This window comes from Pistacia vera, unplaced genomic scaffold (genome assembly GCF_008641045.1).
Source record: "Pistacia vera cultivar Batoury unplaced genomic scaffold, PisVer_v2 Contig6, whole genome shotgun sequence".
NCBI classification, from domain to species: Eukaryota; Viridiplantae; Streptophyta; class Magnoliopsida; order Sapindales; family Anacardiaceae; genus Pistacia; species Pistacia vera.
The window spans coordinates 114,075-132,022 of NW_022196445.1; the positions used below are offsets into that span (position 1 = coordinate 114,075).

General features: G+C 37.0%; 1 protein-coding gene across 1 annotated transcript; it reads left to right on the top strand.

Annotated features, from left to right (window-relative positions):
* The first annotated feature begins 935 nt into the window (after window positions 1-935).
* On the top strand, window positions 936-17,672 carry LOC116110221 (ABC transporter A family member 2-like). The gene is made up of 15 exons (XM_031396435.1): window positions 936-1,223; window positions 13,275-13,436; window positions 13,537-13,722; window positions 13,814-13,909; window positions 13,988-14,188; window positions 14,388-14,547; window positions 14,663-14,886; window positions 15,376-15,493; window positions 15,597-15,673; window positions 15,797-15,886; window positions 16,104-16,247; window positions 16,336-16,644; window positions 16,726-16,806; window positions 17,112-17,288; window positions 17,406-17,672. The coding sequence occupies exons 1-15, from the start codon at window positions 936-938 to the stop codon at window positions 17,670-17,672; spliced, it is 2,580 nt and encodes an 859-aa protein (XP_031252295.1).
* Window positions 17,673-17,948: the final 276 nt, after the last annotated feature.

A 17,948-nucleotide genomic window follows, 5' to 3' on the forward strand; every position in this document is an offset into this window, starting at 1 on the left:
GGATAAATCAATAAACATTCAAGCCATTCATCAAATCTCAACTAAGTACCTCAAGTGGGGCGTTACATCTACGGTTCGATCCTACACGTGGATCGGTAGCAAACACGTTCAGAGACAATATTGGTGGAGCCTCCAAACGTGGGTATGGTTTCTTAAACCTTGAACTGATTTCCTACAGATTTGATTATTTTATATAAATTGTGATTTTTGTACCCAGATCTTGGTTCTAAGGAACGATCCATAGAGTTTATATTTTTGTTTTCCGCTGCGTAAATGGGTCGTTTACTAACACTATCAACCACTACCATGATAGAATCCTTTCCCCTATGGGTCCTAGGCAATGCAACCATAAAATCCATGCTAAGGTCTTCTCAAGGGTGCTCGGCTATGGGTAAGGGTATATATGGGCTAGCCTCGAATTGGCTTTTAGCTCTTTGACATGAACCATATCTTCTAATAAGAGCTTGAACATCTCCTAGCATTTTGGGCCAATAAAAGTATTCTTTAATGGTCTCTAGGGTCTTAGTAACCCCAAAGTGGCATGCCAACCCACCACTATGTGCTTTTCTCATGATCAATTCTCTAAAACTATCCTTAGGAACGCATAATTTTCTACCCTTAAATAAATACCCATCATGCATTATGTAATCCTTTAAACTAGGTTCTAGAGTTTGTGTTGGGAAGCCTCTTTATATGGATAACATTACGGATGCTGGAGATAGGCTAAAGTTTGTGTTGAGATGGATCCATTGTCATCCTTCCTGAATAGGATTGAATTCAGGCTTACGAATGGTGAGTTTGTGGATATTGTTGTTGAGTACTCTTGGAGGCTGAAAATGTGTAGTTGCTACAAGGTATTTGGGAATGATATTAAGGAGTGCCGAGTGGCCAATAGAAAGGTTAAATTTCCTCCCAACATTAATGATTTTAATTAAATGCATGAATGGAAAGAGGTGTCAAAGAGGAAAGAAGTGGTTTTGGGGAAGAGTGCTAAAACCATGGATAGGAAAAGCTCCAAAGCGACAATCAATATTAATAGTTTTGTGGCGTTAAGTGATCATAAGGAGATAAGGGGTGATGGGAGTAGCATTAGGGGTGAATTGGGAAAGAGTTGCAAAAGTAGGGAGGGTGGCGTGAGTAGGGAAAAAGAAAATGTAGATCCTCCTAATTGCGAGCAGGTTGCACTTGAGATTAGATTAACTAATGAGGAGGATAATTGTGGGGTGAGTGACACTTGTAAGGAGGTGATAAACCAATATTTGTGTAATACCCACATTTAGAAATATGGTAGCGATTATTTTATAGTCATAGTGAATATATTTAACTAGTTTTATAGAGGAATTCCATAAAACTTTTAATAGGGGCAAAATGGTCATTTCACACAGAATCACGTGTTCAAGTGAAAAGTAATTATGATAAATATAATGTATTAAGTGTGCTAGCCATGAGAATAGAGTGGTAGAAAAATTATGAAAAATACACGTGGCGTGATGTCGTGATTAATACGTGGCTTTTTTTTTTTTTTTTTAGTTTTTTTGGGTAAGTAAGCATTTATAGCAAGGGGAAAGAATGTACAAAAGGCCTAAAAGTCAATCAACCTACCTTAGGACAAGCCCTGGGTTAGGAGCAAAGGAATGATACTATTTAAGTCTACCCCTAATCTTCTCTTTTTCCCATTTCTCTTGTCAAAGGAATGGAACCAAGCGGAGATTAAAGAATACAATGAATCCCACCTACCACAGGACATGCCCTGGGTTAGGTTCAAAAGTATAAGAATACAAAACCCATATACATAAGCATTAACAAGAAGAATTCCATAAACATGGACATTAAGAAGGTAGGGCCCATTAATGACACAAAGACAAGGCGTTAGATCAACACCCCAAGTCTTCCAATTGCCAAAATACGTGTTTGTAAAGCAATAGAAAGAAATTAAAGAATAAGGGTAAAAGGGTCTTTTCACTCACAACTAAATGAAAGAGTGGGGAGTGAAAATGACCAAGAACATGTGTTAAATCCAATGAAAGTGAGGGTATATTGGTAAATGCACGTATGGCATAATTGGAATTATCATAAAAATGCAAGGGAAAAATGGGAATATGTGTGTGTGTGTGTGTGTGTGTGTGTGTTTTATTAGCTATAAGGCTTCAATTGATAAAACCCTAGCCATTCTCACCCTTGAGCATGCCACCTCTCATCCATTTTCTCTCAAGCTTCTTCATCAAATTTCAAAGAGAATTCATAGGGTCTAGCTTAAATTTTTGTAGATTTTCAATCCTAAAGCATCCAAAGGTAAGATTCTAGCACAAAAGTGTGTATTTAAGCTTTAAAGATTTGAATTCTTATGTTTTTACATGATTTAGGTCCAAGAGGAAAATAATTTTTGCAAAGGAAGGTTGAATCATTTTCAAGGGAAGCAAACCCAATCTACGCTTTAATTTGAGTTGTATATGTGTAAGTTGATTCCTAACTGTTTATGTATGATGTATGATAAGAAGTATTGGTTGTTTAGATGCTTGTTTAATGGAGAATAATGTGTAGAAGTTCAGCCAAGATGAGTAGCTATGTAGATGTGATGTTTTGAATTTGGAAGTGTTGAATCTGGCCAGATTTGAAGTTAAATTTGGTGTGTTTTTGCTCCAATTTTGGTGGATTTGGAGAGATGTGGAAGTGTGGCCAACCAAGTATTTGCATGTGCATGTGAATTGTTTGATCAAAATTCAAAGAGAAATGGATGCATGAGTTTGTTAAATCTTGTTACAGAAATTGTTTGAGAAAGGAAAGAATTGTGAGTTGATGTTGGAATTTGGAAGTGTGGAATCCAGCCAGAAGTTAAGTTTGGTGAGTTTTTGCTCCAATTTTGGTGGATTTGGAAAGATGTGGAAGTTGGCCAACCAAGTATTTGCATGTGCATGTGAATTGTTTGATGAAAATTCAAAGAGAAATGGATGCATGAGTTTGTTAAATCTTGTTAAAGAAATTGTTTGAGAAAGGAAAGAATTGTGACTGTGAAGTTCACTATATATATACTGCAAAAGTTATGGTAAAATGCTTTCATAGCGTTTTTGAGTTGTAGACTGTAATGCCACTTTATTTTATGAAAGTAAACTGTGTGCTTCACTCAAAACAAAAGTGCAAGCATCATCATATTTGCGAAATTTACCATATATATGATGCAAAAGCTCACGCAAAAGGGTTCACAGTGCTTTTGTGCTACCAAACGCAACTAATTTGAGGCAAGTAAACTGTGTCCTTCACTCAATATGAAAGTGAAAATCTCATTCTAATTGCCAAATCCACTATATATTTGTCACAAAAGTTTCGGTAAAAGGCTTCTGTAGCATTTTTGAGTTGTTGATTGTGATGCCACTCGATTTTATGCAAGAAAACCTTATGTTTCACTCAATACGGAAGCACAAACCTCTTCATATTTGCAAAATTCACTATATCTATGTCGCAAAAGTTTTTGTAAAAGGCTTTCGTAGCGTTTTCAAATTGCTGATTATGGCGCATCTCAAGTTTATGCAAGTAAACCATGTCCTTCGCTCAATATGAAAGTACAAGCATCATCGTATATCGAAAATTCATTACATATAAGTGTCGCAAAACCATTACAAGGCAGATCATTGCTTGGATGCCTTGCAAAAACCGGCTACCGACAAAGGATAAGCTTATGAGGTATAGGATTGCTTCTTCTAATGCTTGTTGTTTTTGTACCCATGGGCTTGAAACTTTGGATCGCCTTTTCTTTGGTTGCAATTTCAACCAAGTCATTTGGAACTAAGTCCTTGAACTCTCTTCCCTTGGTTATGTTACCCACCCTTGGAATGATTATGTCAATCTCCTTGCTACTAGATGGAAGAAGAATAAATTTAAGTATTTACTTGGGAAGTTGAGTCTGGGAGCTACCGTGTACTCTATTTGGCAGGAGAAAAACAATCGGTCCTCTGGAGGGGAAAGTAAAGATGCTCTCACTATCCACAATTCCATCAAGTCCTTGGTGAGAGAAAGAGCTTTGGACCTAAGTAAGATTAAGGGGAACACTCATAATTAGAGACTTGCCGAGAATTGGGGGCTTCCTAAATCCATCTTCAAAAGTTCCCATGGGAGTTGATGGTATGGGAGGATGTGTTGTGATAGCTTCTTGTTGGTGTGAGGAGATTTTGGTTGGTGACATCATTGTGTTGGTTGTGGGCTCTATGTGTAAATGTCCGTGTTATGGATGCTTAGGTATTAGATCTTTATTTTGAAAAATTTTGAACCTAACGCAAGGAATGTCCTATGGTAAGTTGGCTTCTTTGTATTCTTTTGGCTTCTCTTGGTTCTATTTCTTTGGTAAAAGGAATGGAAAAAAGAGAAGTCTAGGGGTTGGCTTAGATAGCATCATTCTTTTGCACCTAACTTTGGGTATGTCGTAAAGTAGGTTGGCCACTTTTAAGACCTTTTGCATATTCTCTTCGTTTCCTATAAAAAGCTTACTTACCCCAAAAAATAAAAAAAAAAAAAAAAAGTGTCACAAAACTTCCCACAAAAGGATTTCACAGGGTTTTCGATTCGCGATTTTGACGCCACATGATTTTATGCAAGTAAGCCATGCCCTCCACCCAGTACAAAAGTGATCCAAATCCAACAACACAACAACAATAATACACCACAAAATCAAAATAAATTCAGCTAAGCATAAACCAGTACAAAACACTTACTTGTAAATTTTCGGACCAAGACAAGTAGTAACCTTCAAGCATAAAGGATCACTCTACCAACTTGAATTTAATTCACCACCAAATCCCCTTGCCAAGACTTCGATAAAGAATTCTAAAAAAAGAACACACAAGTTCTTTGAAAATGGATAAGCCAAATATTTCATATATCTTGACTAATAATACAGTGAGGAATAATTAACTTTATACAGGCAATTACTGGGATAGAAAAGTAAATCACAAATACAAAGAAATTACAAATAAAGTCAACAAAAATTACAAGCCATTCAATTAGAAAAAAAAGCCCATGCCTATTTAATGCAAAGGGGACATAAAACCTTAAATCTATGAATCTTTGTCATAACCACTCTATTAGGTGTATAAGCTTGCTCCTATTGGATCAAAAGCCAATCAATGGTCTTAATTAATTCTACTAATAAGGGTGCATGAAATTGGGCCTTGAGAATCATGGAAATGAACCCAATAAGGAGTCATGTGAATTCTTCTTTTATAAATGCAAATTGGGCCGAATTGGGTGTTTTGGGCAATTGGGCTTCTTTCTTGGTGGACTTGAACCTCTCTGTTAGCAAGTGATCGGGTATACGCAGCGAAAAACACAGATTCAAAAAAAATAAAAATCCTATCAAATGCTTAATCGCAAATCTAGGCATAGATTATAATGTTTACATGTTTATAAATTCTGCATTAAAACAATATAATAAATCCATACAAGGATTTAAAATAACTTACCAACGTTTAGAGGCTCCTTCAATACTTTAGTTTCGCTTGTAGATTCAAGAAGAGAATCGCACGAACGTCGTCCACACGAAGATAATCCGGAGAATGTACTACTTTTTTGCTAGAACAAATAGAATGCTTCAAGAATCAAGTGAATCAAAGAAAGAAATTCATCGATTCACACACACTTTGAAAAACGTGAGAGAGGGAGAAGGGTGGCTAGGGTTTTTCTTATATAGTGTAACTTAATTAAAACCCTAATTCCAATAGGAATAGCCATGGACTCTCAAGTTAATCCATCCTTGCAACCAAACATGCCCTTTATGGTATTTTAATTTTAATTAATTATTAATATAATTAAAATCAATTAATATATAATAATATATTAACATTTAATTATTAATAATAATCCATTTAAATACATGTGCACATATGTTTAAATAAAATCTCACTAATTTTATTTTTTGTCTTAGTCCCAATTCAACACTAAACAAGTCCGAACTAATTGAATACTTGTGTCATAAATTCCCCAAGTAGGTTTGCCCTTTCCATAAATGATATAATTGACAACTCGAAGTTGCATATTATCTTTTTTGCGCAGCAGATCCTGGGGGAAGAGTTTTGCTAAATTTATACTGTCCCCTATTTCATATGGGAATACGGGTCGAACCAAAACAAAATACTTTTTCTTGGTAGGTGTGATCCGTTGTACATAGATCCATTTTTTCAATTTTTTTGATTCCTTCTTTGATTCCTTAAGTTCTTTTTTCCCGTTTCTGGTGGTTGGAAGAGGAGGAAACTCTAATGCTTACGGAGGAGTGAATCACTATTCTACAAAAAAGGATGCCATCGAAACTCAAGGATCCAGGGAGTTTTACTATCCCTTGTGTTGTAAGAAATATCACCTTTGATAGAGTTTTGTGTGATTTGGGTGCGAGTATAAATCTTATGCCTTTTTCTATTTTCAGGAAACCAGGAATTGGCAAAGTAAAGCCGACGACCGTGTGCTTGCAGTTTACAGATAGATCCATCAAGCATCCGAGGGGCATTGTTGAAGATGTGCTAGTTAAGGTGGACAAATTTATTTTTCCGGCAGATTTCTTTATGTTGGATATGGAAGAAGACAAGGAGATTCCTCTCATCTTGGGACAACCATTTTTGGCTACCGGAAGAGCCCTAATCGACGTATAAGAAGGGAAGTTGATCATGAGGATGCAAGATGAAGAAGTGACATTTAATGTCCTTGAGTCGATGAAAGTTCCACCGAAGCGAGAGTCGTGTTTAAAAATTGACTCGGTGGATCAGTCAATAATGGAAACTCCCCAACTTGACAATTCTAATCCAAAAATCAAGGGATGCATGGTCAAGTCAAATCAATTCGAGGATGAGGACCATAACTCAGAAGGTTACACTACATTCTAAGATGGGGCAAAATCGAGCACATATCTTTCCAAGAGACGGACTTCTCCGTTCAAAGACAACCAGCAAGCGAAGCTTCAGTGCAAGGAAAATGTTATGGAGATAATGCATCTGGATGGTCCGGATTGACATGAGGACTGGGGAAAGTGGAGCTTCCGACTATAAACAAGCACTTCTTGGGAGGCAACCCAAGTGTTTTAATTTGTTTGTCATTTCTTTGTTGTTTTGAATTTGTTTGGTTGCCTCATGATTTAGAATGATTTTGATTTCGTGTGTTTTTAGGTGTTTCAGGTGAATTATCATATGAAGGTGAAAAAAGGAAAACTTCCAGTTTTCACTGCGGCAAAATACATTTTTGTAAGAAGAGGAATTCGAAAAGTCCCAGACTTCGCCGCGGCGAAGATTGTTCTTCACCGAGGCAACGTGCTCCCTAGAATTTTTCACCGTGGCGAAACAATTTTCTTCGCTACGGCAAAAAAAGGGTTTAGCGAAATTGAACTAGGGGAATTTTGCCGCAGCGCTGTAGGCTCTGGAATTTTTTGCCGCGACATTGACTGGGTTTGTAACTGCTTTATATAAATACTGCGTCGCGACTCTTCATTTTTCACGAAAAAGTTCAAACCACATCCAAGAGCCAAACACTTCCACCTTCAATCCAGAGCTTCTCCAGTGAATTTCCATCCCTTTACCTCACTCCTTAACCCTCATAAACACCAACTCATTTTAGCAAGGATTTTTGCAAAAAATTGAAGAAAATTTTGGAAACCCTTGGTTTTCAAAAATTGGAGATCTTGTAATTTGGATTGAGATTGGAGAAATCGGTGGTGAAATCATAGTGGGTTTGGTAAGATTTCTTGTTCTCCAACATCTAAATTGCTCAATTTTTATTTTTGTGCTTCAAGTTTGAAATATTTTTTTTGAATGAGTTGAGTTGTAGATGTTTGGTGAAGTTTTTGAATTGCTATTGATTAAAGGAGTGTAGCTCTTGATTTGTGTGGTGTTGAAGAGTTTGGGTTTTCAATTTGGGAGTGATTTGTTGAGTTTGGGAGAATATTTAGTTTGGGGGTCTAGGTGAATTTTTTTGAAACTTTGGTGTAATTGCAGGAGTGATTGTGGTCAGTAGCAAGGGCATTTAGCGTTGAATTGTCTGGTTAGATTTTTAGTTTGGGGGTACATTAGAGTTGTCAAACCAAAAATGCCGCTCAAGGTACCTTCCTAGGGTAAAGGAAATGGGAAAAAGGTAGAAAATAGATTTGTTAGTGACAAGACTCGGCAACGATATGAAGGAGCAATCCAAAGGAAGGATAAAGAGTTTATTGCCGAGCGTGGATTGACCACGGACGAACAATAGAGTTGAGGGAGACTTGGGAGTTAGTTATGAGTGAACCCGGACATGCGGCCGTAGAGCCAATAGTGAGAGAGTTTTATGCCAACCTCCCTGAGTGTGATCCTGGACATGTATTTGTGAGGGGTATTGATGTGCCAATCGATGCAAAGGTGATCAATGATTTCTACGGATTGCCTCAAATTGACCGTGATGAGTATGAGGAATTTAGGAAGACATAGTTTAAGGATGAGGTGATATTTAAGGTCATAGCAAAACCGGATACCCCTTGGGAGATTTGAAGAAGGGAAGGAAGAGCATTAAGGGACTAATTTGATATCTATGGCTAGGTTATGGCAGTACTTTGTGTGTGCGAGGATGATGCCGAAGACGCATTATAGTACAGTGACTTATGAGAAGGCATTGTTGCTTTATTCCATTGCCACCGGAAAGAAAATGGATGTGGGGAACATTATCATGACTAATATACAGCATGTAGCCAAACCAGGGCGAGGGAGCTTCCCCTTCCCACATCTCATCCCGAGCTGTGCACTCAAGTGGGAGTCAAGAAGGCAGATGATGAGCCACCTATCCATCCTACACCAGTCCTCGACACCAACTACTACAACAAGCATCTTGAGTGTCCACCCAGTGAAGGACCCAGATCTGTGACAAAACAATGAAGAGCCATAGAAGTTGCCACATCATCCAGGTCGACATCCACAACAAAAGAGCTGCTGCAGCAGATTTTGAGCAAGATGAAACGGATGGAACGATGTCAGGGTTAGCTAGTAGAGCATACCCGGATGATGTATGATATGTAGCACATCTACTACACAAAGATATACATTGATACTTCGAGCTTCCAATGGGCAGACTGGGATTCTGATGAATGGATGGGCTCTGAAGAAGAAGATGACGACACCGAAGAAGAGGAGGAGGCCGAGAATACAACCTGAGCACCTGTTTTGTAGTTTATTTTTATTTTCAGTTGTATTGTCTTCTATTTTGTACATTGAAACTAATTTTCTTTTTGTTTTGGATTATTTTAATTTTGTTTGAACTTCTTAGTAGTCGTAAGGGCGAGATTAGGATTGTAATATTTTCATATTAGTCAGTGAAATTTTCTAACACAGTGGACACCATAGAATTTCAATTGTTTTACAGATTATGGTGATGAGGAAGCCAAGGAACGGGTATGCATGCTGTTGAGCGAAACTCTGACTTCACAGATTAATCAGGGAACTATCTCGTACCTTTGCAAATTTTGTTTTTCTATTCCTAAATTGTGCATAATGTGACATTAGGGACAATGTCATCTCTAGTTTGGGGGTAGGAAAAATTTGAACAAATTTTTTATTTATGTTTAGTTGTTTTCATGTTTTGTTGTGTTATGCCAATGATGAATTACATAAGTCTATGATGAGAATAGGATTGTTGGGATTTTATTGTTGAAAAATGTTAAGCATTGCTTCAAGTTTATGTTGGTTGACTGAATTTAGCTTGAGGTTTGTTGAGTGGTTCAACCACCATTTTCATTATTTCGGCATGCTTAGAAACATTTTATGTGATTAGGTAAAGTCTTGATAATGTTGGTGGACTCTAGAACCTAGTTGAGAAGTGCTTGAGGCGAAATTCTAGGAATAGACATTATTGAGGAAGTGATTTAGGCAGTTTTTCGGAATGTTTGAGCCTTTCTAGCCGACCATGAATTTTATCCCTAGTTACCCATTTGAGCCTCATGAAATCATCGTTGTCCTATTTTTCTTGTGCAACCAATAATGCCCAAACCTTTCACCCTAAACACATCCGCAACCTTTAAGAGAATTCTCAACCTAATGCAAACACAAAGAGATTGGAGAGTTGTGTGAGATGCTTACGAACTAAAAGATTAGTTTGGGGGTTGTGAGAAGGGCAAGAAGAATAAGAGGGGTAATTAACCTCGATAAGATTATTGTTGTTAAAAAAAAAAAAAAAATTAGAGAATTCGAGAATTGCAATTCAAAAGCAAAAATAAGAAGTGAACATGGTTGACATCTTGAGTGGTGGTTGAGAAAGAAAGTGGAAGTTGATGTAAGTCTGAGTGTTTGCTTAAAGGAAACTGAGTTCTCTTGCTTTGTTTATCTTTTTCTTTTCTTTGAAGCCCAATAACCGAGCCTAATGTTACAAGCCTGTAAAGACCTTTTGATCTTTAGTAATGTCTAATCCTCATTAGTGGAGAGTAGTTCGATACTTAGGCTTATGAAGTCTGCCGCCATTTGATAAACTTTGTTTTTCTGCATAAAATAATTAGGGAAGTCGGAATATGGACTGAAGTGGGGATCACCTACTCGGGGACCAATAGAGAAAGATAGTCAATGCAACTTATAACTTCTTGGAGTGTTGAACATTTTCTAGTAATAATTTTTCAACAATCTTTGAGACTTGAATAAATTCTAGGCAGTTCGTTGTGTTGAGTTTGAGTCTAATGTTTCTTATTTCATTTTCGATTTTGTTGTTTTTGTGTTTTTGTTTGTTAGTCGTTTTTCTTGTAGTCATGTTTTGTACTTGATGCTCGGGGACGAGTATGTCTTTAGTTTGGGGGTATTTGATAATCCAACGATTATATTGTTTTATTTAGGCTTTTTAGCCAGATTTTGGATACTTCTTAGTTCGTTTGTGCCTGAATTGCTACTTAATTCCACGTATTTTATATTTCAAGCCCAAACGTGTATTTTTAGCGAATAATGAGCGGATTGGAGTTTCTAGACCCAGAAGCAAGCGAATCTCAGAAGTTGGGAAAGTTCTAAAGCGGATTTGAAGCACTATGAAGTTTGTTCCCATGGGAAAGCATTGAAGATCGAAGATTCAAGCAAGGAAGCAAGCGGAGGGCAATTTCATAAATTCAGAATTTTTCAGGAAGGTTCACCGCGGCAAGAGAAGCTAGGCACGAGATTCACTTTAGCTCGTCGCCGCAGCGAAATTCTTTCTTCACTGCGGCGAAGTCTGCAAAATTTTGTTTTCTCCAAAACTCATAGTTTTATTTTAGGAAATTTTTTAGGTTTTTGGGTAGACTATTTAAGAAAAACCTTGCCATTTTCGTGGAGGTTCATCTGGTTTCGTCTAAGTTAATCTTTGTTTTAGAGTAGTTTTGACATTTTGGGAGAGAAGGAGAGAAGATTTGAGCTTTAATCTTGTGGATTCTTCAACTAGGGGAGATCTTTACTCTTTTCTCTTTGTTTCAATACGTTGACTATTGTGTTTACTGTTTTTCTTGCTATGTGTGTTAATTTAGTCATGAACTAACCCATTTTGGGTCAGGGTTTTGATGTAATTCAGATTTCTATGGATTAATCAATTGATTATTGTTGCTTTTATATTCTATTGCATAGATTGTGTGATTATTCTGATTTTTATTGCTTTATTTGTTGAACATGATAAGATTGAGAAATGAATCATGTTGAGCTTCTTGGGTAATCACCATTGTAGTATTGAACGCTGGAGATAGGTTTGAGAATCAATGAAATCAATCTAGGATTCCATTAGCTTAATGAACTTAGAACTATTAATCTTCAATTTGTTAGGTGCAGAAGCTTAATAGGGAAAAGTAGGAATTCATAGCCTAAGAAGGTATGTTTTACAACTTAGAGAATTCGATTTACAATTCGTGCATGTGAGTGTAGAAGTGGAATAATTCGTAGACTCAATCCTTAGAGTCTGAAGGAAGCCAAAATCCTAACCGTTTGCTTACATTGATATTACTCTTGTTTTAAATCTTGCTTTCATAATTTAGCTTTTAATACTTAGTAAATTTTGTTTTCAGTTTAGTTTTTAATCTCCCCCATAAATCCAAACAATTTTCGGTTTCTCCAACTTGAAAACAATAGGAAAATCAGTGATTAACAACCAATCCTCGCGGGAATGATACTCACTCATCACTTTATTACTTTTTGCGACTAGTGCACTTGCTATATTGCATTTTGTAGTAACAACGCATCATCACCTAACCAAGACTACGAAGGATTGAAACGCCACACCAAGAAACCTCAGAATCTCTCAAGAATCAAGGTGATAAGTTTGGTTGTTTGAACGCCACAAGATTAACTTGATAAGTTCAAGAGTTCTTTCAAGAACGGAGAGGAACACAAGACCTCACAATGATAATAATTTTCTGAAAACCATATCTGTCCATTAAAATTCGTAATGCCCATCTATATACTTGGAACAACCCTCCAAGAATAGGAAAAGTTATAACTACAACTTTAAAAGCAACACAAACATCAACATAAACAAGTCCCACGTTTTTAGGCCTCTTGGACTTCTAGAGGCAACCAAAAAATAACTAAATGACTAAATTCAATGTATTTAACATAACCAGACAAGACCATCAGGATTCCCCTATTTAATATCCTTGAAACTCAACAAATTCACATCCTTTAACGGTCAGACTGTTAATGAACGACCCACTTACGCAGCGGAAAACAAAAGACATAAATGACATGGATCGTTCCTTAGAACCAAGATCCGGGTATAATATCACAGTTTATACAGTATATAAATTAAATCTGCAGAAAATCAGATTCAAGGTTCAATAATCTTACGCACGTTTGGAGGCTCCTCCAACTTTGTCCTTGAATGTTTTGCTACCGACCCAAGTGTAGGATCGAACCGACGTAGTCCACACGAAGATAATCGCAAGGAACTAAGGAGGGATTTGCTAGATCCTCCTTAGCCTTAAGAAACAAAGACGAAAATGAGTATTGATTTTGGCTAAACCAAAATCTGGCATGGGAGAGAAAATGGGGTTGAAGGGTTTTGTTAGGAAACGACCCGGTTGCGCAGCGGAAAATAAAAATTTACAACCACGGATCGTTCCTTAGAACCCAAAATCAAGGCATAGATTTTACAGTTTATGCATAATAAGAATCTGCAGAAAAATAAATCCAAAGGTTTGAGAAACCATACCCACGTTGGAGGCTCCACCAATGTTGTCTCTGAATGTGTTTGCTACCGATCCAAGTGTAGGATCGAACCGTAGAGGTCCACACGAAGACAATCAACAAGAACCAAGGAGGGATTTGCTAGATCCTCCTTGGCCTTAAGAAATCAAGAAGAAAANCTGGGTTGTAGGGCTCAAGGAATTTGCTCATCCTGCAAGGGAGCTTTTCAATGTAGTAGGTTCAATAGGACCAAGCTTTTTCCTTGCAGCTGCTATGTTTGGTTTGGTGTTTCAAATTGGTTCTTTGGTCACTGAGAAGGAGCTCAAACTTCGCCAGGTATGAAAGTTCTATGTTTTGAAGTTTGATTAGGATTAGCGTTTCTGCTTCCCTGAAAAATTATTCACATTTCCATATGATTTCTTATGTTTTACAACAGGCAATGACTATGATGGGTCTTTATGACTCTGCCTACTGGTTATCATGGCTATCATGGGAGGGAATTATTACGTTTTTTTCATCACTCTTCATAGTTCTTTTTGGAATGATGTTCCAATTTGATTTTTTCTTGAACAATAGTTTTGCAGTCTTGTTCTTTATGTTCTTCCTTTTTGAACTCAATATGGTAAGCACATTTCTGAACAATCCTTACAAACTGAGAAGACATATCCTTAACATTTTAAATTTTGATCTATTCTTTCGACCGTTGATGCTAGACTGGCTACGCCTTCATGTTTTCATCATTGATTAGCAAGTCGTCGTCGTCCACAACAGTGGGTTTCTCCCTATATATAGTTGGCTCTTTGACTCAGGCAAGGTTCCCCTGCTTGATTTCTTGAATTGTAGTTTATATGTCCGTTATGCTTACAGGTCTTCATTTGTCGTTACAGGTGGTTACAATTTTCGGTTTCCCCTACTCTGAAAAATTTTCTAGTTCATATAGAACCACATGGTCATTGTTCCCACCTAATCTTCTTGCCGAAGGCCTAAATCTGCTTGCTGATGCAACTTCCTCACCTGGAGATATTGGGATAAGTTGGAGTAGAAGGGTAGAGTGTGCCCCAAATAATACAGAGTGTGTGATAACAATTGTATGTAAAGATTTTGAAGCTCAAAATCCTAAAATTCATGATAGTTCACTCTACATCTGCAAAGAAATCATCTCTTCTTTGATCGCTACTCCGTTAATCTTTTCAAACTTTTATCCTATATTTATTTTATCTCCTCACTTGAAAAGCTGATTAACTGACATTACATCTCAATATTTGTGGCTTTTCATGTTCTTGACAGAATGATATCTACATGTGGCTTTTGGCAACATTTTTTGCATGGTTTTTATTGGCTATCTACTTCGATAATATAATTGCAAATTCAGCTGGTGTGAGGAAACCAATGTTTTACTTTTTAAACCCCTGGTATTGGACAGGGAAAGGTGGAAGCAAGCCTGAAGGTAACCAAGTTTAGAATTCAATCTATGCTTATCAGTTCTTGTTGGCTAGTGTTATTTATATTTAGGTCATAAAGTTGGCTAATATTATGAAATTGTTTTTGTTTTCCCTTCAAAGAGGGTGGCATTTGTAGTTCTATCGGTTCAGTCCCTCCACTGGAACATATTACTCCTGATGACGAAGATGTTCTTGAAGAGGAAAACATTGTTAAACAGCAAAGTAGGGAAGGTGTTGAGCCGAATGTGGCAGTTCAAATACGTGGCCTTGTAAAGACATATCCTGGGACGAGGAAGATAGGTTGCTGTAAAAGCAAGAAGACTCCACCTTACCATGCTGTTAAGGTACGAATGACTTTTTAAGTGATAATCTTAGCTTGAGAAGGTAGAAGAAAGACATTTATTGTAGTTGGACATACCGCTATATTGCTTCCATGGAGCAGATTCTTCCTAATATAATCACAATATTTGTTAATGCACTTGGTTTTGTTCTTACATAAACTTCCTTCAAATTTATATTTCATTAATTGTTTTGGTGGAATTGGTTGTAAGCAGTATTCCTACAGAACAATTTGATTCATTTGGTTGTTGGCCAGTAAGGGTCCTGCTGAATCAATGGAATCCTTTAGGTGGATGGAAGGATACCTTTTTTTTTTTTCCTGATGACAGTATTTTGTTATTTTTAGATGTTATCACAATCAAATTTCCTATTTCTTAGGTCATGAGTTATCAAATGTCACTATAATGTGAAAGATGCCACTGGGGGTACAAATTTATGTTATTGGTGACTTCCATGAAATAAAAACCATTGCTTATTTTCTAATTATCCATCAGGGTTTATGTGTAAACATTGCAAAGGATCAATTATTTTGTCTTCTTGGACCCAATGGTGCTGGAAAAACTACAACAATCAGCTGTTTGACTGGCATAACACCAGCGACTGGCGGAGATGGTAAAAATCTTGTTTGTATGTTGTGTTTTTGTCAATGAACTGTACAATTACTTTTACTATGACTTCAAGTGGAAGTTAACAATAAAATCTGGTTTATTATCAGCACTAATTTATGGGAATTCCATTGGAAACTCTGTTGGTATGTCAAAGGTTCGGAAAATAATAGGAGTTTGTCCCCAGGTGATTCTCTGTCTTTCTCAGTAATATGCTTGTTTTCAACAACAATTGGGCATGATTTTCACTATTTGTGACTTTCAAAATCAATATGAAACTAACCTTCGTTTGAACTTTCTGTCTTCAAAGTTTGATATTCTTTGGAATGCATTATCTGGTGAAGAGCATCTCCAACTCTTTGCTAGTATCAAAGGCCTACCTTCTGATTCAATCAAATCGGTATGTGCTTTGCAAACCTGCAAGCTACTTTTCTGGTCATTATAAATGAAGACTCCAAACGTGCCTTGGGATCCCTAAGTAACTGTCTATCTACATTTACCCTTGAAGATGTTCATAGTATCAACTAATGATGCCCCTACTTGATGAGCTCATTTATGTATAAATGACTCTTTGCTCTCTCATTTTTATCGAGACAAATGTTTCAACTCAAATACAGGCTACTGAGAACTCATTAGCAGAAGTGAGGCTCACTAAGGCAGCCAAAGTAAGAGCTGGGAGTTACAGTGGAGGCATGAAGCGTCGCCTGAGTGTTGCAATAGCTCTTGTTGGTGATCCGAAGTTAGTCATTCTGGATGAGCCGGTAAGCAGATTAGAATAACTTTTCATCATGAGTAATGCATCAATTTATGTCGAGGGTTTTCTTAATTTTCAATTATTTTGATCTGCAGACTTCTGGAATGGATCCAATAACAAGGAGGCATGTGTGGGACATAATACAAGATGCAAAGAAAGGTCGTGCCATTATCCTGACAACACACTCAATGGAAGAAGCTGATATTCTAAGTGACCGCATAGGAATAATGGCAAAGGGTAGGCTCCGCTGTATTGGAACCTCAATCAGATTAAAATCGCGGTTTGGTACTGGTTTTGTTGCTAATGTCAGTTTCACTGAAAGCAAAAGTGAACAAAGTCCTTCTAACAGGCCAGAAACAGTTGCAACACCTCATCATGATGCAGTGAAGCAGTTCTTCAAAAATGTAAGCAGAAGAAATAAAAAGATTTATAGTTTTCTTTAACACTGAAAGATTTGGCATCTGACTTGGGCAATATATTGACAGCATCTAGATGTAGTACCGAAAGAGGAGAACAAAGCATTCCTGACATATATCATCCCTCATGATAGAGAGGAGCTTTTGACGGTAAGCATTTCTCACAGTTTGAATCATTTCCTTTACATGGAATTGTCCTCCTTTCATTGTTGCAACTTTGGTTCCGATGCCAATTTTGGATTTGCATCATAGCCTAGAAATGCAGTTCTTGTAACAATATTGTTACTACAATAAACTCTTTGAAAAGAGAAATAAGAAATTATGAAACTGCTTATCTTGTCCAGCATAATGCTTCTTGCAATGGAATTTATCGACGCATAACAATTAAGGGATATTCTGAAATTAAAATCTTAATTTTGTTTTCTCTTTTCCTCTGACTTTACAAACTTGAGCAGAATTTTTTTAAGGAGCTGCAAGATAGAGAAAGAGAATTTGGTATAGCCGATATTCAATTAGGTCTTTCAACACTGGAAGAAGTTTTCTTAAATATCGCGAAACAAGCAGAACTAGACAATGCTGCAGCTGAGGGGAGGTTGGTCACTCTAAACTTGTCATCAGGGGCCTCAGTTGAGGTATGTGCTATTCTTTTCATATTGAAATTTTTGCATATCATAATGCAATGGAGTGTAGAAAAGATTCCAGTGATTATTTGATGCATATCCTTCTCATTTTCTTAAATGATAATGCAGATACCTCCGGGAGCAAGGTTTGTGGGGATCCCAGGAACAGAAACTGCAGAGAATCCTAGAGGCATAATGGTTGAAGTATACTGGCAGCAAGATGATTATGGTGCCCTCTGCATTTCTGGTCACTCTACCGAAACTCCTATACCTCCTAATGTGCAGTCACTAGCTCTGTCAGCATCAACTTCCCAAAGAAGTTTCTTAGGGCAACAAAGGCCAGTTCATGGAGTTGTGCTTGATCCCAGTCAGATTGATGCTATAACGTCTTCGTAATGTCAACTCAATTTTATTTTTTTCTGTATAAGTAATTTATATATGTGTGCTTCATACAATAGGTAAAAGTTATTTACATAATTTTGTCACAATTTGTAGTTCTTTTTTTCAAATGTTACAAATAATAAGACAGTGAGATTTATGTTACAGCAGCAACATTGAGGAAATATATTGTGATTCTAAACTTCATGCTTTTCAGAAATCTTTTTTTTTTTTTTTTTTACTCTATAGGGATTGGGCATTGTTTTAGCCTTCTGGTAAAATGCCATATAATTT